This window comes from Cheilinus undulatus, linkage group 3 (assembly GCF_018320785.1).
Source record: "Cheilinus undulatus linkage group 3, ASM1832078v1, whole genome shotgun sequence".
Classification (NCBI taxonomy): Eukaryota; Metazoa; Chordata; class Actinopteri; order Labriformes; family Labridae; genus Cheilinus; species Cheilinus undulatus.
In genome coordinates, this window is record NC_054867.1 from 48,869,144 (window position 1) to 48,889,959 (window position 20,816).

Here is a 20,816-nt window from a genome sequence, read left to right on the forward strand (position 1 = left end):
AACCTGCAGCAACCGATGATATCTGAAAGAGAAGGATCTTGTCATGCAATGCTGCAGAATCAGTCTTTCACATTGGAATAACCTGAAATGTCGTCCATCATTGATATGACCTGATTTATATAGATACACAGAAAAAAGATCAACTTGTTTATCTAATAGTGTTTGTATAGACGTGCACTTATCTACGTAATGTTGCAAGCACACACAATTATAAAGACAAGCCTCATTTAAAGTGTTTAAAAGGCTTAAAATGTGTTTAAAAAGAGAAGTGTAAAACATTAATGTAAACACGGTCCTCTTCATGAGTATGTTTAGCATTTCAAATTACATTTGGCTTACTTTTTTCATATCATACTGGGTTATGACATACAATTTACAAAAGTAAATGTGGCAAAAACACCATTTTTCTACCCAAACACATGAGAAATGGCAGCAGACAGCACAGTGGCAGACTAAAAACTACATCCATCTGTCTGCAGACAAAGCACCCTTGCAGTCACCTTACCATTGCTGCTTCTTCCATAAACCATCACAGTCCCATTCCTCAGGCCGGCGAACAAGAAGCGAGTCGAGTGCTTCAGGCACAGAACGGGGGAGCCCTCCGGGTTCTGCAGGGTCACTAGGCATTGGGCTGCGGTGTCCACGCTGCCGTAGACCAGTATGCTTGGAACACAAAAGCAGAGCGAGCCAACATGATAAATGAGTGTCATTTGAAATGACAGAGTGCCTCGTTTTCATGCAGTTTGATTTAACAGTGCACTTTGGAGCAGAGCATTGTGTATGTGCATCCACTCTGTCTTTCTCATGTTTGAAATGCCATCTGAACTTTGCTGCATCTTATTGTCTCCTTCAGGATGAAAAATGCTCACTGCTGTGTCTTTCTTTCTCTTAAAGTAGAAAATGTTAAGTAGCATTGGAGCTGACAGTCTTTGGAGTGTGCTAAAATGCTGAAATTGTTGTTTTTCCCCCCCTTATTTTATTTCATTGTCTATTTTTCTTTCTCCTGAATAGACACATATACTGGTGGAGAATGAGTCAGCAGTAAAAATCTGCTGACATAGTTTTAAAAGGACTAAACACCACAGTAAATAAAATTACAGGAAAGAGGAAACATCCCATTTAAAGCTGTGATGGAGGAATATTGTGTGTCTAAAGAAACAAAGTCTTCACTGTAACAGGAGACTGAGATTAAAGCCATCCCCTCTCACTCGCAGCAAGGATCAGAAGGTTTATTGGATTTGAAAATGAAACTGTGATCTTAGCAGCAGCAGATGTATTGCTGTTTGTTGGGGTATCAACTCTGATTTCCTGCTTTGATGAAATATTGACAAACAAATCTATACAGCAATAAATGTCTCTGGAGCATAACAAAGGGTAATAGAGGATAATGTCTTACAGCAAGAGATGTGGAGGATGCTGAGGAGCACTTCTATATTTGCTCTTTTTATTTCATCTAGTTTTGTGCTGCTCATTTCACAGCTGAGCCTCTAGAGACATCCTGCCATGATAAAACTACCCGTGACGACCTCATTAACCCTTGTGTTTTCATAATTTTTATATACTCCACTTGTCCTTAGGGTAAAATATGACTCATCTTCATTAAACTCCTAAAATAAAGCAGCTCCCTGAAGTTTAAACCCTCTAAACCTGACATGCATCACAGCAAATTCAGCTCACTGGAATAAACTCTGTGTGAGTTAAAATCAACTCTGAGTACATGTGAGACCATCAAATAAACTCTAGAGCAGAGTTAAGTAACTCTTTTCTGGGAGTTGATTTTTAACTCTTATCAGGAGTTAAAATAAACTCTTAGTTACTACTACTGCTCTCTCTAAGAATAAAGTTAACACCCATCTTGAGTTTAACTTTTGTGAACTCTTTCTAAATGTTAGTAGTTAACACTTTATAATGTTATATATTTTGAAGCACGGAGGTTAGTGGTGGGAGTATCAATATTACAGTATTGATATATCCATATTTACCAAGTACTCTTTTGTTATCGATCCCTCTAGCAAAGTTTCGATACCAAATGAATACTATAAAATATGTCTCACCACCGCTTCTCCTCCAAGTGCCTCCCTGCCCTCTCTCCTCAAGACTGTTTTGGCTTTACTGCTCGTCCGTTTTATGTGAATTAGAAGACCAATCAGACGTCGATCCCGCCGTACCGTGTGACTTTCGGTACCAAGCATAAATGAGTAGCAGATTTCAGCAACTCCACTCACTCACATATGAATTCATTTCATAGTCTGTGATGTGAACCTGGCTGCCTTTCTCAATCAATGTGGTCTCCAGTAAATTTCAAAATTGTAAGAAAACATAAAAAATACTGAGACCACATGCCAATACCATAAAATGTAGTATGTAATTGTTGAAACATAAAAAAATAAATATTTCTATGAAAATCACTTGTATTTGTCTGACTTGTCTTTCTTACATTTTTGCCTGAAACTAGTGGCTATAGGTGGCTAATATAGCCCTTCTATCTGAATTAAACAAAAATGAAATGGGCATTTTTATGCTGCTATGATAATATTTGATTTATTTCATTTTTTACCTGCTTGCACAAATATTTTATTTTGATTGAAGTTCTTCCCTTCAAGAATTTCTGAATGATATGCATACGCCCTTTTTTCCCTGAAATTTGTACCTTTTGAAAGTTTGCAAGTTAACTATTTTATTCTTCCTTCAAAAGTATCGGTATCAGTATTGATAAAATTGCATTGAAAAGTACAGGTATCACATTAAAATAATTGGTATTGCTCATCTCTAATGGAGGTTATATTACAGACCACTTTAAACACCACCAGATAAAGCTCTATCATGCCACTATAACCTGCCAATACCCACTGGTCATTGTGGCTGAGCTGGCATGCTCTGGTCAGGATGGACCAAAGAGATGGACAGCTTATCATACTTTTCAAAGGACCACTCCTAACCACAGTGTGTATAGCTCAATGGACAGTGTCACTCATGATGCAGATGTGTCTATCATCAAAATCAACAATAATCCACCAGAAACATGAGAAATGAAACACAGTGATAACTGTACATCAGGCAACATCTAAACGCATCCAAACACATATAAAAACATCTAAAATACCTCTAAAATACATCTAAAAACACAACGCATGATGGGAAAACTCCGCTCCCCAGATTTGAAGTGGCAGTGTAGGCGTGGCAACAAAGCTGCTGGGAATGAACTCAGGAACAGAGTTGATTCACTGCTCTCAACACTGTGTGAATGAAGTACTTTTTTACACTGCACAGGAGCATCACTGAACACTCGCTGGAGTCGAAGTGCATGAATGTACTCTGAAAATCTAACTCTTTCATTCTTTTTTGTTTAACTTCCAATTTTTTCACTCTGGGAATTTACCATGATGAAGAAATAACCTCTTATCCATCTCAAACTCTGTTATTTTCTACATTTTTCTCTCTTTAGGAGTGTAGTAAAACTGCTGTTAATCAGTGGAATCTGCTTGGCTTTATTGCAACACACCTGTAATGACTGTTTTCTTCACTAAATTAAAGATATTATTTGCATTATTATGATGCTGAATTAATGCATCCTTGGAACTGTGATTTTTGTGAACAAGACATGCATGCATAGCCTAAAAAAGTTGCTCAACAGTCCTTGGTCTTGTTTGCAAAATTTTTCATTTTTTGATGTGCCAAATGTTTTCTATTGGGGAAAGGTCTGGACTGCAGGTAGGCCAGTTCAACACCTGGACTCTTCCACTGTGAAGCCATGATGTTGTGATGGGTGTGGTATGTGATCTAGCATTGTCTTAGTGAATTATGCAAGGCCTTTCCTGAAGGAGGCATTGTCTGGATGGGAGCATATGTTGCTCTAAAACCTCTATCTACTTTTCAGTAATGGTTGTGCCTTTCCAGATGTGTAAGTGGCCCACACCATAGCCACTAATGCAACCCTAAATCATCAGAGATGCAGGCTTTTGGACTAACAGGCTGGACGGTCCCTCTCCTCTTTAGTCTGCAGGACACAGCGTCTGTGGTTTCCAATATGAATTTAAAATTTTGATTCATCTGACCACAGAACAGTTTTCCATTTTGCCTCAGTCCACTTTAAGTTTGCTTTGCGTTGGCCTGGCCTTGAGATGGCTGCCTTTTCAATCATGATCACCATATGGATGAAACTTCTTTGCATGACACAAATTTAACTTGCATTTGTGGATGGTACCATGAATGAAGTTAATGAACAGTGACTTCTGGAAGTGTTTCTGAGTCCATGCAGTGATTTCTAGTGCAGAATCATGACTGTTTTAATGTGGAGCTGTCTGAAGGACCAAAGATCACACAATTTTACCTTGAGGAACATTTTTCTGAAACTCTTTCACAATTCTTTAGAAGACACAGTTTTAGGCAGATTGGTGGCCCTTTGCCCATCATTGCTTTTGAGAGCCTCTGCTTCCCTAAAATGCTCTTTTTATACCCAGTCATGTCACTGACTTGTAGGCCATCATGGCTGGTATGTTGGACAAATTCAGCCTACACTGTACAAAACATAGCATTTAGCTGGCCGCTAATTTTCAATGAAGGCTGCAGACAACAGGTCAAATTAAGATAGTGTGCTCAGTGCTTTTACACTGTTGTAACATTTAAGGCATGGTATAATTTACTCTCTCTTGCACGTCATGGGGCACTAAATGTGCCCTGCCCAAAATAAACCTAGCCCTGAAAATGGTGAAAAAACTTTTAACGGTCTAAAGCCAAAATTCAGTCATACATAGCTCCCAGCCTTTTCTAATGTCTGCAGTTATTTAATTCCAATATACACTATATTGCCAAAAGTATTCACTCACCCATCCGAATAATTGAAATCAGGTGTTCCAATCACTTCCATGGCCGCAGGTGTATAAAATCAAGCACCCAGGCATGCAGACTGTTTCTACAAACATTTGAGAAAGAATGGGTCGCTTTCAGAAGCTCAGTGAATTCCAGCGTGGTACTGTGATAGGATGCCACCTGTGCAACAAGTCCAGTGGTGAAATTTCCTCGCTCCTGAATATTCCACAGTCAACTGTCAGTGGTATTATAACAAAGTGGAAGCCATTGGTAACAGCAACTCAGCCATGAAGTGGTAGGCCACGTAAAATGACAGAGTGGGGTCAGTGGATGCTGAGGCGCATAGTGCACAGAGGTCGCCAACTTTCTGCAGACTCAATCGCTACAGACCTCCAAACTTCATGTGGCCTTCAGATTAGCTCAAGAACAGTGTGCAGAGAGCTTCATGGAATGGGTTTCCATGGCTGAGCAGCTGCATCCCAAGCCATACATCACCAAGTGCAATGCAAAGCGTCGGATGCAGTGGTGTAAAGCACGCCGCCACTGGACTCTAGAGCAGTGGAGACGCGTTCTCTCAATCTGATGGACGAGTCTGGGTTTGATGGTTGCCAGGAGAACGGAACTTGTCTGACTGCATTGTGCCAAGAGTAAAGTTTGGTGGAGGGGGATTACAGTGTGGGGTTGTTTTCCAGGAGCTGGGTTTGGCTCCTTAGTTCCAGTGAAAGGAACTCTGAATGCTTCAGCATACCAAATGATTTTGGACAATTCCATGCTCCCAACTTTGTGGGAACAGTTTGGGGATGGCCTCTTCCTGTTCCAACATGACTGTGCACCAGTGCACAAAGCAAGGTCCATAAAGACATGGATGAGAGAGTTTGGTGTGGATAAACTTGACTGGCCTGCACAGAGTCCTGACCTCAACCTGATAGAACACCTTTGAGATGAATTAGTGCGAAGACTGAGAGCCAGGCCTTCTCGTCCAACATCAGTGTGTGACCTCACAAATGCACTTCTGGAAGAATGGTCAAAAATTCCCATAAACACACTACTAAACCTTGTAGAAAGCCTTCCTAGAAAAGTTGAAGCTGTTATAGCGGCAAAGGGTGGACCGACCTCATATCAAACCCATGGATTAAGAATGGGACGTCACTTAAGTTCATATGCGAATCAAGGCCGGTAAGCAAACACTTTTGGCAATATAGTGTATCTAGTGTGTTTAAATCCAAATTTCAGTTTTTACTCCTCAGGAACTGTACATTCTACTTGGCAAGGCCCACTAGGAGGCCCTGACATGTCAAAGAAAGCAGCCATTATGTCAAGCACAGATCAGATTTGTGGAAGACTAAAAATCAACAATAACATCCACACTGACTTCAACTGCAGAGGGATTAACATGAATTTTGAAGGCCTGGGGGGCTGGAGAAAACAGGAGAGAAATCTGACTGGATGAAGGCTGCACTGGAAGCAGGACATTTTTTTTTCCAATACATACAGTCGAGTACTGCAAAAAACAGGTCAAATAGATATATAATCCTGACAGTGTCTCAGCCAGCAGAGAAGGCCTTGCTGTCCCTAATGGCCCTTCACCAAATTTTACAATAATACCTTTTAAAAAGTTGTTTATTTATTTATTTCATGTGTGATGCTTTGTGTCATGTCAGTCTCTCACCGCCCATCGTCTAATCCCACACAAATGTTGGCAGCGCTCCCTGACGAGGCCTTGTGATCTCCTGCCTCCTCTTCCTCGCTCGGGGAAGGCTCTGGCACATATTCCAGACACCGCACACCCGAGCCGACCTGCAGACTCTTCACAGCTCTTGGCAAGGGCCTGTTGAGGGAAAATATCTCTATCTGCCCCTGGGAACCTTCTCCTCCACCCGCCACCTGTAGAGAGAGTTAAAAAAAAAAAAACTCGGTTTAAAAAGGTCAAGACCCGGTGTTAAGCTGCACCAATGGAGTGAATCATAACGCCGGGGGTAATAAACTATTCTGCTGAAACGGAACAGAAAAAAGAGATAGGAGGAGCAGAGAGCAGAGCCCGGCCGACCTGTCTCAGATCATGCCTGCTGTGTGTCTCACTGTCTTAATCAAATTAACGGGCAGTCCGGAGGATAATGTGCCTTTGGTTACACTTTCTCTACCTGTCAGCAATTTAATTTTCAAGAAAGTTCACATCAATTATCCTTTCAGACCTTGTCGTCTGAAGTCCTCCTTCACTTTTCTTGAATATCACTTAGAATGTTAAACACATAATGTAATGGATTCACAATGTCATCCAGAACATCAAACAATTCTTAAAACTCAGGGATCTTTTCATCAGCGGAGAAAAGAGAGGCTGTCGTAAGTTTCTGAAACACGGTGAGTTGTTTAACAATGAGGGGTTTTTATGAGTTTACAGGATCAAGTGACTGTTCTTTTGTCTTCTTAGACATAAACCCTGTCAGGAAGGTTACTTTGAAAAAGGAAAGGTTGGAGACAACTACGTACTTTGAAATGTTAGAGAAGACTTTTAAAAATGTTTGATGAAAAAAAGTTCAAATTTCAGACTAAGGTTAAAACAGATTAGAAAAAAAGTTATTGACATTTATCAGTCTTGAAAGGGTTGCCAAGCCATTTTAAGGGCTTTCAGACTCCAGTGAATAACAGTGAGCCATTATCCACAAATGGAGAAAACTTTGAACAGTGGTGAACCTTCTCAGGAGTGGCTGGCCAACCAAAATGACTCCATAAGTGCACGGACAACTCATACAGGAGGTCAGAAAGGAACCTTAAAGACCTGCAAGCCTGTGACTCTGCACAGGGTCTTATTGGCAGAACATTTATTTTACACCTTGATGATAAATGTTTCATTAACCTGCAGATCGCAAGCAGCCCAAACTGTAGAGAGTGATCCACTCAGATCACAGACAAGAACCATCTTTATTACCACTATATTCAACCAGTTGTTATCACTGAAAATGAATTAGAACCAGTGCTGGAATAACATAATCCCCAGTAATGGTAGCCATTAGGAATCACAGTCATTTTGTAACTCAACAACTAAATCTTTCAAATGTAGTGTGCCTATAAAAAGCATTCATCCCTTGTTTTACCCTTTATTAAAAAAAAAAAAAAAAACTCTTTCATATCAAAGTGAAATAGATTTCAACAAAGTAATGCCAAACAAAAATATGTAAGGTAAAATAAGTGTCTGAATAACTCAATCCTAAATTCAGAGCTAATTCAACAGCGGTCCAGACAATTGGTGCTAGTAGTCTCATAATTAATGAAATTGGGATTGCTTGAGTGCAGTGATTTTGTCTTAAGTAATTGCAGTATAAAGACACCTGTATTTGGAAGGTCCAGTCACTGCTTAATCAATATTCCTGGCTACCATTACACCATAAAAGCAAAATAACACTCCAAGCAACTTATTAAAGAGTGTAAGCCAGGGGATGGATACAAAAAACTTCCAAGGCACTAAACATCCCCCAGAGTTCATCAAGAAATGGAAGGAATATGGCACATGTGTAAATCTGTCCATATCAGACCAACCTCACAAACTGAGTGAGCGTGAAAGAAGGAGACTGTGAGAGAGACCACCAAGATACCTATGACTACTCTGAAGGAGTTCCAAGCTTCAGCAGCTGAGATGGGAGAGACTCTGCAGACAACTGTTGCCCAGGTTCTTCATGAGTCAAAGCTTTATGAGAGAGTGGCAAAGAGAAAGCCACTGTTGAAGAAAACTCAGATTAAATCTGGATTAGATTTCACCAAAAAGCATGTGGAAGACTCCTTGGTCAAGTGGAACAAAGTTCTTTGGTGTTTCTTCTGGTGCTTTTTGGCCAACAGACAAGAAGCTATGTTTGGCGGACACCAAACACACCACCCCTACTGCGAAGCAGTGGTGGCAGCATCATACAGTGGGGATGCTTCTCTGCGGCCAGCCCTGGAAGGCTTATAAAGGTAGAAGGTAAAATGAATGTAACAAAAAATAGAGGAAAATCCTGGTGGACGATCTTATTCAGTCTGCAAGAGAACCACGGCTTGGGAGAAGACTTATTTTGCAGCAAGACAATGACCCGAAGCACAGAGCAAAATCTACACAGACACGGTTAAAGAAACAACAAGGTGAATGTTAAAGGTGCAGACCTTAACCATATAGAGCAGGGGTGTCAAACTCAATCTCAGCAGGGGCCAGATTCTGGATTCAGGTCTAACCTGAGCACCTAACAGGGTCACCGTTTTAATCATAAACTGTCAACCTCACTGTCAAATATTTTTACTCCTTACTTTTTCAGATTTTGTGACTCAACAAGGATATCTTAAATCATCAAGGATAAGTTCACATTTTTATACTTGAGGAAATCTGCAGACCTCATACTGACGGGCCAGTTGTAATAGAAAAATGAGATCATCTTGCAGGCCTGGTTTAAATGTTCTGTCTGATAAGTTAATACACCAGCCTTGGTGTGAACAGGAATTTCTTGGAAATTTTTCTTTCCAAAGCCCAAATTCCATAAAAAAAATAAATAAATAAAAATACCTAAAATTTCTCTGAAAATTCTTAAACATATTTTTTAAAGTATCCCATGAAAAGTACCAAAATATTTCTTTAGATAGTCCTCAAATCTTTCAGTGAAACTTCCTCATAAAGCCTTAAAATTCAAATAAAATATTCCCCCAAATTCTATGCAAATTCATGAAAAATGTCAAGCAAATTTCCCAAATATAAAAGCAAATTCCCCCTTAAATTTCTTGGCAAATTCTAGAAATGTTCAAAAATGTTCTCCAAAATCCCAGGAAAATGACGGAAATCTCAAAAAAAAAAAAAAATTTGTAATTTTCTAAGAAAAATCCTGACAACTACAAAGGACAATCCCAAAACCCAAATTCCCAATCCAGTTCCCCCATAATGTGGTAATAGTTTCCCATATTCCCCTGAAAATGCCACAAAAAAAAAAAAAAGAGAGAGAAACTTTTCTACAATATCCTCCCACCATAAAAACTCGATAACGTCCAAGCAAATTCCCTAAAATATCCATACATCAAATTATCCCAGCATTTCAAGCAAAAACCTTAAACTTGAATGGACATTATTTTGTACAAGTAAGCCAAAGTAAAGTCAAGTCAAATCCCCGCAGGGAAATTCATAGTTTACACTCTGTTGTTTGTTTACATATTACACACACACATTGAGTGATGGCCCTGCTGCTCTTTGTCAAGCGCTGCCATGAGCTGTTGGGGGGTTCAGTGCTCAGGATGTGATGGAACCTCTCCAGCTACCACGCCAAGGTCCAACTCTGCTCCCACCGGGACTCGAACCACTGACCTTCCGCTCTCCAGCCCAGTTTCTTCCAGTCAAACTCCTTCCAGACTGAGCTACTATAATTAATGATACCAAATACCATGTAATACCAAAAATGATTACTATAATGTAGAGAAGCCAAAATATAATGTCCTCATATGTGGACGCAGGGTCTTAGGAGGATATACTGATAAAGTCTGGAGGAGTGTAATGCACCTTTAAGGCATTCTGTGTTTATAAGTTACTGTAGAGAAATGCCATTAAAGGGCACTTTGTTTTCCTTGTAATCATTTTAAGCAGCAATCTTGCCATAAATGTTTGCCTGTAATCAAGTGCCTGTTTTACTTTCTGCCTCTCAACTCAACAGAAACATCAGGATTTGTGTGATTATTGTTTGCCCATCTATAATCAGATAATGCCCATGCAACGTGGTAAGATTTATGTGTAGATTATGATAAAAGACCAAAAAAAAAGACATTAAATTTGGATTTTTTTTTTTTTTTTCATTTTTTCCATCTTACATTTGGAAAACTGTCATACAAATAAAGACAGTCTTAAACTGGGAAAAAGACTTTACAGGAAGGACTAAAAGAGATCCTGGCACATAAAACAGTACAAGAAAAAAACAAAGTTGTTTTACTTAACAATATCGACATTTTCTTGAACTACAAACGAGTTTGGCGCATCTGTGGTTGACACAAACGCAGACGGTGTTCTGGGTGTAAGTGAAGAAAAATGAAGATTAAAACAGCGATTTAAAAGCTGGAAGTTTCATGAGTCTAAATTTGGACTGAGTGGAAGTTTTTATCATTCAGAGCCTCATGTCATCGACGTGTCTGGCTCTCTAACAAAAAAGAAACCTTAAATGTTACCAGACGACAGTCCTGCTGTCATAACAATCCTCTCAAGGCGGATCACACCAAATAAGCTGAGTGTCTTGTTTTCCTGTGTTACACACTCATATTGGCCTTTGTGTAAGCCTGTCAGAGCCAATGCTGAGAAAATGCAGACAGCAGGAGCCCTCAGACCTCAATCTCTGATGCATTTCCAATTAAAGTGGCATTGCTCCCATTCCCAAACAATTAAAGTGTCGCTGTGGGTTTTCGGTGTAATTTCATCCATTACGCCTTTGTGGGGCCTGGGTGGAGGTCCAGACAGAATGCAATGTTCTTCTTGGAAGAGAAGCTCGGCTGCTTGCAGCTCGACACCGAAGATTTATCCTCTGTATGAATCACATCTTGCGCATGTGACATGAGCTAAATATAGTCTTTAGCTTTTCTCCTCCACGGTCACCCTTATTTGCATGCAATCATTTGTTTGATTTGTATCAGCATGCAGAATCTGGACAGGAGCGATCCTGTGGGCTCTTGAGAATGAGCCAGAACGAATAATGGTCTGTTGCACAGGCTGAAAAAAAAGCTGGGGAGGACTTATCTTTCAGCGAGGAGCTTTACAACACACAGCTTCAAGTGACTGTGTGTATTCACAGCCAGAGGCAGAGCCCGCCTCACCCCAAATCTTCCTCAGTTTACACATCCATGTGTCCATTTGTACCACAGAGCCCATCCATATACAATAATCCACTCTCTCCCAGTCAATGAACACCTTCTCTCCTCCATCTACCTCTGCAAGATACGCTACGCACATACTGTGCCCTGACAAAGTCATCACTACTTATTTGGAGAAGCAGATATTTGGAGTCGTGCCCTGGACAGATTTCACCTCTCAGCTTGGGAGACACAAAAACTTTCCAAACAGTAAATGCCCTGCCAGCATTAATTAGATTGTTGTGGATGTAGCGAGGAAGTGTAGGAGAATGATCATGATAGCACGGAAGCACAGAAGCCAAAACCACGGGTCACCACATCTTTGATGTACTCAGAAATGGATGCATTTTAAATCCTCCATCAGTGCTACTTGTTATGAATCTTAAAAGGGTCGTTCTATTTCCCTTTAGCACCTTTAAGCGCAGTCCTCTGTGGTCTAAATGAATTGTATGTGCTGTGCCTTAGTCAAACTGTGGATTAAGCAGACTAGGGATGCTTGCTTGTAAGCACCACAAATACCATTTAACCTAATGATGAATATTTGTAATCGCTTCTAGATCTCCAGCCTCGGTCAAAACACAGACGCCCACTTTAGCTCTGCTTAATGGCTACTGTCTTGCAACCATAAGGGCCTGTGTCCACAGCCAGGCTTTTAGCACTGGCAGTGCTCTTTTTCATACAAAACCAATGAAACCCAGTGTTTTTAGTGGCCACCCAGACCGACTCCCCCTGCTGAGAGCTAAAAATGCTATTATTGTCGCCACACTCACATTCTGCTCAGTTAGAAACAGTTAAACTTTCGGAACAGTGCAGCACCAGAAAGTGTCGTTGTCACTCCTCCCTCACTGGCCAATCAAAATCAAGAAGGAGCAGGCTGTCTGATGCCAGAGTTTTTGCCAGCAATGACAACGGGACGTCTGATCCGACTCATCTTTTCAGGTCTACTAATGCAAACAGCATTCCTTCACATTAGCTCTTTCCTTAAACAAATAAAAACATCAGGCTCAGGGATTTATCTGAGATAAACTCTTTGGACACAACAGAGAGAAACGAGGAATGCACAATCTTATCAGAATGATATGAGTTTGTGCAGGTATCACCTTCAAAAGCAAATTATCTGCATTGGCAGATCTGAAAATTTCTGACGATATTTACAACTGACATTTTGCCTTAATATCTGTCTGTATCAGCTGTAAATGTGAGCTGTAAACAAATGTGTTTGTGCAGTTTTAGGCAGGACCAACAGATCTATGTTACTTTGTATCCCAGAATGCATTGCAACTGGGCTGTTACAACCAATAGGAAGCTGTTCCGTCGTCATGTCATGCTTTGCTGAACCATGCATGTGCACAGACTTAGAAACTGAAGGAGAGGGACCGAAAAACTCATAAGAGAGAGAGAAATAAACACAGAGAGGCTGGAATCTGTCCGTCAGAGCCACTGCACTCAACAATGACTCTGAGGGACAAAAGCACAAGAACCTTTTTTATAAAAATGTAAATATTTTGAAGACTTTTTGTTGCTTAATGTATAAAAAAAATCTGAATTTTAATTTCAGATTAGCTTTTTTTTACTTTAAATCCCCATATTTTTTAATTAAAGTGACATTCCTGCAACACATATTCTTAAAGCACAGGTTATCTTGGAGAAAAGGATGTTTACAGCTTGGCTTTGCTCCACAGTGTTGATGTTTTACAAGATTTTTTAGGCAAAAAGTCCAGGCGAGACACAATAGCAAAAAAATAAAAAATAAAAAATAAAAATCTGTGAGTTCTAAGGGTTAGACTCTCTGTTTTCAGGACTGAAATGTGTTAATTTCAAAATTAATGTTGTCTTGTTGGGTAAATTTCACCTGCATGGTGGTTCTAGGTACAAAAAGCCCATTTATAAAATTTGGCTTTTTAAGAATAATCTTTTTGACACCAGGTGCTACAAAACAACCTTCAGTAAAAGTCCATGACTGACAGGCTTTAAAATCGTATCAATACAAAGTTAGACACAGTTGAAGAACAGCCTCAGGTAAATTTGACCTTGCTAAAGTCAAATAAAGACATTGAGTAAATCAACTTCACACTAACACTTAATGCTAGCTTTGTTAGCATTACATAAAGAGCAAAAAAATGACAATGATTAATGTAACTGACAATTCTGATGCAGATGACAAAGAGATGAAAATTTAACCCTTTAGCTGGCTAACCACTCACAGTCACTCTAAAAGCAAACTTTGGGCCCTACCAGAGAAAAAATGCAGCTGGACACAGTCCTTCCATCCATTTATCATCTATGTATCTGTCTGTCTGTCTGTTATGGAGGTAAATGGAGGACTGGAGGCTGGTGGTGCTAGCACTGCTAACATTACCAATATGTTCACTTTATCCTGGTGTTTTCTTAACTTTAGACTGGTTGACTAATTGTAGCTATGATTTGGATTTAACCAAATCTAAAATTATTTGTCTAGGGACATTAACTTTGACTATGTGCCAGATCTGAACAGCCTTTTTCAAAACAGTTTTAGAGCCTTTTTAAATCATGTGAGCTGCTCTAACATCATTTTATTGATTTAATGTCCCAAGAAACACCAAACAAACTGGTATTTAAAATATTGGCACCATTGCCAGTATATTTACCAACAGGCAGATGTTAACAACCACCCTTCCAGCAGGAGTTTGGCAGCCAGTCCTGCATTTTACTGTCCAAAGTTGATGAAACAGTCGAGCTTTAGATGGCTGGCACATAAGAACAAGTTTTCACAAGTGTGAACAGGATGTTTTCATTAAAAATAAAGTTCAGCCAATTCCCTCTTAGGTCCTCTGACTGGAGTCTAATGTACAGATGTATTAGTCTTTTCAGCCAATAATGGAGCTGCCTCTGTGCTGAGTTCTTCTGGTCTATAATATGCTATCACAGTGCTACTCGATGTGTGGCCCTGGAGCCACATGTGGCAGTTTTGTGATTATTTGTGGCTCGTTTATGTCTTAATTTGAAATATTATTCCCCAGAAAATCTTAGAAAAGGGAAACATTGACTTCAGCAATTAATCACATTAATCAGTTTGTTTCCCGGACTTATAAGAAGCCTGTAATTGTCCCACTTAATTGTCCCATCTATTCAATTTTTGCCCTTTTTCACCATTTTTTTTTTTGCCACTTTTTGCCCCTTCAAGCTACCTTTGCCATTAAGTACCCCTTTTTTCCTATTATCTGGGCCCATTTTTGCCACTTTTTCACCACTTTTTGCTCATTTAAGCTACCTTTTGTCATTAAATACCACTTGCTTCCTTTTTTTGCCTTATTTTGCCACTTTTGACTGCCTTTTGCTCATTTTAGTCACTTTTCTCTCATTTTCATGCCACTTTTTGGCCACTTCAGGACTATTTTTGGAACTTTTCACCATTTTTTCACCACTTTTCACCATTCAAGCTGCCTTTTGCCATTAACTACCACTTTTTCCCATTTTGCCTATTTTTGCCACTTCTTTATGACACTTTTTGTCCTATTTCTTGTCCAAGTTTTTTGCCCATTTAAGCTACCTTTTGCAATAAAATACATATTGTTTCCTGTTTTTATTTTGCCTTTCATTTATTTTTATTGCCACTTAAAGCCATTTTTGCCACTTTTCACCACTTAGAATGTGGCTTTTGCAAAGGTATTTTTCAACAGTTTGGCTCTTTGGTTGAGCAGGGTTGAGTAACACTGCTCTGTCAGTTGCAACGTTCATGAGCAAACAATGGCCAGAGCTTTGGAAAACTTTAGCTGTGGTTGAAGATGCCAGGTGAGGGGTTGGTATAATTATAGTGTCTCTCATTGTGATGTCACAGGGAGAGAAGAGTCTGAACGGACTGTCAGATTTAGTGTTTTCAGACTTACTAGAAGATCAAAGGGTTGGTGTATGCCACATTTTGCAGCTTGGTTCCAGATGCTCAAATATAATATGTGCAAAAGACTGAAAAGGAAAATGTTTCATAATATGTCCGCATTAATTTCCTGAATGTGCTCATAAAAGAGGTACACAAAGGCGTAGTTAGTGGTAGGATGTTGGACAAATTGGGACAAGGAAGGTGAAGACAAACGAGAACACTGGGGTATCAGGCTGATTAGACACAATGTCATTACTGTGATCAAAGCACACAAAAATCCCCATAGCCCATCTCACTTTAACATGATTAGTGTCGTCTCTTATTTGACAAGCCTGCCAGGGAGGCAGCAGCAGCTGAGGGTGGGAACATTCAGCTGCTAATTATTCATACAGGATCCACAGGCCTTCACTGTGATTGTAAGTGAGTGCAGGTTTGTTTTTTAAGTACATGTTGCTCTGTACAGTGTGTAATAGGTGTGCTGAGGAAGGTCAGATGAGCTTTATGCTCAAAAAGCTGCTTGTTCTCTTTGGATTAGTAGAAAGAGTTTAAGTGAAAGCAGAAGCGTACTGCAGAGGAAATTTCCTCCTGGGACTTCAGAAAGCAGCCTGCATTAGAAATGGTCTGCTGCTGTGTACACTGTTTCTTTACAAAGTGTTAGGCCACCTATAGAGGTTTTCTATATCCTGTGAGTTTGTATGACTTCAGATAAAGACCTAAAGGCAATAAAACAGCAGTTATTACTAACAAGACTCACTTTAAATAAAAAAAGAAAAAACATAAATCTCTGATGGCCACTCTCACAGACCGTTCATCTGAGACACTATATATCTCAGAAAGGAACAGCTGTATTTTACCAGTACAACGTATTTCCAGTTATAGATTTAAAAAAAAATTATTTATTTACGAAGTCTGATAGTTACAACTACGGCATAACCACATTGCAAACATCTCAGACTAAGAAACATTTCATAAATAAAACAGAGAAAAGGTCCGAGGCTTAATCTGTGATTAAGTAATGTATAGACCAGTTTCAGAAGTAGTTCCATAAACGGTGACTTGCTTTAGCTTGGTTAGCTTTAGCTAAAGGTACACTAGTTTAGTAATTAATGTTCCTGCATAAACCAATGTAGCTAAGTTAACATTAGCAATATGAGCTTTAGTGAGCATAGCTAAAGCTAACACAGCTACATAGATATCCCATCAACATAGACTACATAGCTCCTTTGTAAGCTTAGCTTTAGCTACTTTAGCTACTTTAGTTACATTAGCTACATCATCCATGGCTAAATTAACATAACCAATATGAGCTTTAGTAAACATAGCTAAAGCTAACACAGCTACATAGTTATCGCATCAACATAGCCTACATAGCTCCTTTGTAAGCTTAGCTTTAGCTACTTTAGTTACATTAGCTACATCATCCATGGCTAAATTAACATAACCAGTATGAGCTTTAGTAAACGTAGCTAAAGCTAACACAGCTACATAGATAACGAATTGACGTAGCCTACATAGCTGCTTTGTAAGCTTAGCTTTAGGTACTTTAGTGACATTAGCTACATTACCCATAGCCAAGTTAGCTTTAGCAATATGAGCTTTAGTGAACATAGCTAAAGCTAACACAGCTACATAGATAACGAATCGACGTAGCTTACATAGCTGCTTTGTAAGCTTAGCTTTAGCTACTTCAGTAACATTAGCATAGCTAAAGCTAACTTAGCTATGTAGATAAAGCAGATACATAGCTTAGGTAGCAGCTTTGTGAGCTTTGCTTTAGCTACACTAAACATGTAGCCAGGTCAGCGAGCTACAATTGATGCGTTAGGATGTTTACATGCAGGATAAGATTTTTCCTCTTTCAGATGTTTGTAATCTGGTTTACAGGATTTGAACTTTAACTTTTGGCATCCTGACTGTTACCTTAACCCTAACTCTAAACCTGATTTTATTTTGAAATTTTTAGCATGTCTTTCCATTCATAGATACAGGACATTTCAGCTGAATGATCTGTGAAAGGGGTCATCAGAGATAAACAGTCTTGGAAAAATCAGACTTTTTCCCACCATAGACAGCCAAATTAATTGAAAAACGCACTGCTCTAAAACAAATTTAGACATTTAAATTTAGACATTTAAAAAGTCACAGGAAGGAAAATGTAATTTTTGCATTTTCTTTTGTTAATTTTGACCTTATTTAATTTGGGTCTACTAGTTTAGATAAATCCTACTATGGTAAAACCAGCAATGACAATGTAAGTTTCGAAATTGGATTAAATGTAGGCAACATTTCTTTCTGCGACTCTTGCTGCATCATGTTTTCATTCTGCTATGCTTTATGTGAGTTTAGGTCCTACTTCTTTTAGTTGTTACTTATTTCATTCATATTTTGTAGTAAAACCTATTTACTTTTCAGTTCAACAGAACATCTCCCTTGTTGTTGTCATGTCTTTTAAGCCGGGCCGTTGCAACAATAATGTCATTCAGGACTACTTCTACAAAGCTACAATGCAAGGATATAAAGGGCAGTAAACTTCAGTTGGTTTAAATCTAGCCAGGATTAATAATAATAATTATAACATCTAGAATTTTATAGCACCTTTAAAGAAACCCAAGGACACTTTACAAGAACACATAAGACATGGACAGAATATGTGAGGGGTAGGATGAGTGTAAGGGGGGGTTTAGTGAAGGCTGTGGTGAACAGGTGGTGCTTGAGACGTTTTTTGAAAATGTCTAAATATGGAGCACTACAGATGTCTGCAGGCAGAGTGTTCCAGAGGGTGGGGGCTGCAGCACTGAAGGCTCTGTCTCCATAGGTTCGGAGTTTGGTTATGGCAGTAGAAAGTAGGCCAGTGTCTGCAGGCCGAAGGTTGCGAGATGGTGTGTATGGATAGAGGAGATCAGAAAGGTACTGAGGAGCCAGGGCATGGAGAGGTTTCTACATGAGGAGGAGGATTTTGTAGTTGATATGGGACCTGATAGGGATTAAGCTAACAATGACTGCTTATAGCCTGTTCACTGCTGTCAATGCTAGATAAGCATATATCCCTTTACTACACTGGATCATCCCATTGATAAACTGCCATTTAATAAGTTCTTTTTAGATTTTCATTTACACTGCTCCTCCTTCTGTCCCTTTGTTGTTTCTCCTGTTACCATGGCAGTTGTTGCTATTACTTGAATTATTCAGTTGTTCATTATTATGATTATTGTTACTATCACTGTGCTCATTAAAGAGATAATTAAAACATGCCCCATGCTAAGATAAAGCAGTAAAATAATGACCAACGACCAAAGCAACCTCCAGCCACCAGCCAACTGATCTCACTCATGGGAGCAATATCCACTGACAAACAACCAGTGTTTGGGTCTCTGCAGACAGACACCTTTAGGTTACTGGCATGCTACAAAAGTACAACTCTTCATCCATGGTATGAAATACGACAGCTTCCAAATACAAAATGTGATTATAATTTGATCAAGAGGTGTAATATTCAGTTCTGATCAATGCTCTAAAGCAGTAATCCTCTGACATTTTTCCTCTCAGATTCTCATCCAAAATGTCTTTTTTGAAAGCAAACTTACTCTTTGAAAATAAATGCCATGAAAAACTACAAGTGCTTCAGTCAAGCAGGCAGGATGAAAACAAACTTGAACCTGGCTTACTGAAGAATTTATTCCTTTAGACTGAATTTGTAATGAATTTAAAGTATGATGTTTTATGTGGTAAAATATTGGAATGATTTAGAAAAGAACAGATAAATGCAGATCTGGATGGTTGCACAGATTCTCAGGTCTTGATTTGAAATTAATGCTGAAGGGTTTTGGTGTGGTTTTCTTGCCCTCAAAGACTTTGTGACTTAACTTGAGAGTCCCTCTCACGTAAGAGGCAGTGATGGCATTCCTCTTGTGTGATGTTGTCTAGTAAACCAATCAAAGGATGAACTCCACTGTGGCTTTTGAGCTGTTTTAAGTGTTAGCACTCTCTGCTAACAGCTATGACTATTAGCTTCTATCTGACTGGCTGGTCTATTTTCATTTTTTAGAAATTTCCTGGTCATGATGTGTTCTATCAGAGGCTGTTATGTGATTCCAGAGGGACTTAAGCTCTGATCTTGGAAAAATCCAATTTTTAGAGCTGAGACTCTTCATAAATCCCTCTCAATGGAAAACAATACCCAAAAAAAAAATAAAATCACACTAAATCTTCCAAATTAAATCAAATTAAACTTCCAGTTGGGTTTAGGGTGAGGGTAAAGGTTAGGGTTAGTTGAAACCCTGATCTGCCAAACCAGATTAAAAAAGCAGAGGAAACAGTCTGATTATAGGAAACAAGCTTGCCCTCCATGACTCCAGCTCCAATGCATCTAACGTAGCAAAGGTTGAAGCTAAAGCTAATGAAGCGATATTAGTTGGGTAAGTCACATAGGTACGATAGTAGGTAACTTAGGCTTATGCTACTTTTATCAAGAGAACAGATACATTTACTACTTTAACTATGTAGCTTTGGTTATGTAAGCTAAAGCCAGGCCCACCCCTGCCTATACGCAGACTACACAAAGCGCGTAGGGCCTCATCACCTGGAGGGGGCCTTGCTTTGAGCGTTTTTTCTTCTCTGTCTTTTTCTCTCTGTAAATCAGACTGGTGTGTGTATGATAAATATGATCAAGGTATGTATGTACAACACTGTCTAAACATAAACTTTACCTGTTCTTCACACCTTAGTAAATTAATCCTCAAGCTATCTTTTTTTAGATCGTTGCCATCTGTGATCAATTATGTGCGTGCGGTGTCCACTCGCTCTGCCCCTCTCCCTCTCTCTGTTACACAGGAAACTTTCATCACACCTTTCCTGTAAATCCACCTCCTGTTCTGCAACCTTTCTTTTCAAACGTAACTTTCTACCATTGTTTAATTTGTGAATTTATGATAAAACTCCGTAAAGTCCCGCACTGGTTCTGATCAGGAATAAAATGACATCGTCAAACTTCCTCTCCCAAATCAGCTGTTTTAAAATCAGGTCACTAGTGAAAACAAATAATGAAGACGTACAATGTATGATGTTTCAGTAAAAGAAAGGCTACTGCTGCTTACACTGAAGCAGATTCACAATGAGGAAGAGAAAGAAGCAAAATGTATGAGCTGCTGTCTGTGAGGGAAAGGGAGAGGTGCAGGGGTGTGTGTAAAGGGGATAAGGGGGACAAGAGCAAGCAGATGGCTAATAAAGTAGGATTCATGTTGTGATGAAAATAAGGTACCCCAAGTGATGACCATTATATCTAAAAATTAAAAAAAACAGATGGATATAAAAAAAACAT

The 20,816-nt window shown here is 39.3% G+C and overlaps 1 protein-coding gene across 5 annotated transcripts in view; it reads right to left on the reverse strand.

The window, feature by feature from the left end:
* The window catches only part of arhgef10la (Rho guanine nucleotide exchange factor (GEF) 10-like a), a 311,778-nt gene that overhangs the window by 56,049 nt on the left and 234,913 nt on the right, over positions 1-20,816 (reverse strand). For all 5 annotated transcript variants that reach the window (XM_041784009.1, XM_041784008.1, XM_041784013.1 and 2 more), the window contains 2 exons: positions 6,479-6,693; positions 506-663 (listed from right to left, as the gene is read on the reverse strand). In XM_041784009.1, the coding sequence (XP_041639943.1) occupies positions 506-663; positions 6,479-6,693 (373 nt within the window). The remainder of the gene's footprint in view (positions 1-505; positions 664-6,478; positions 6,694-20,816) is intronic.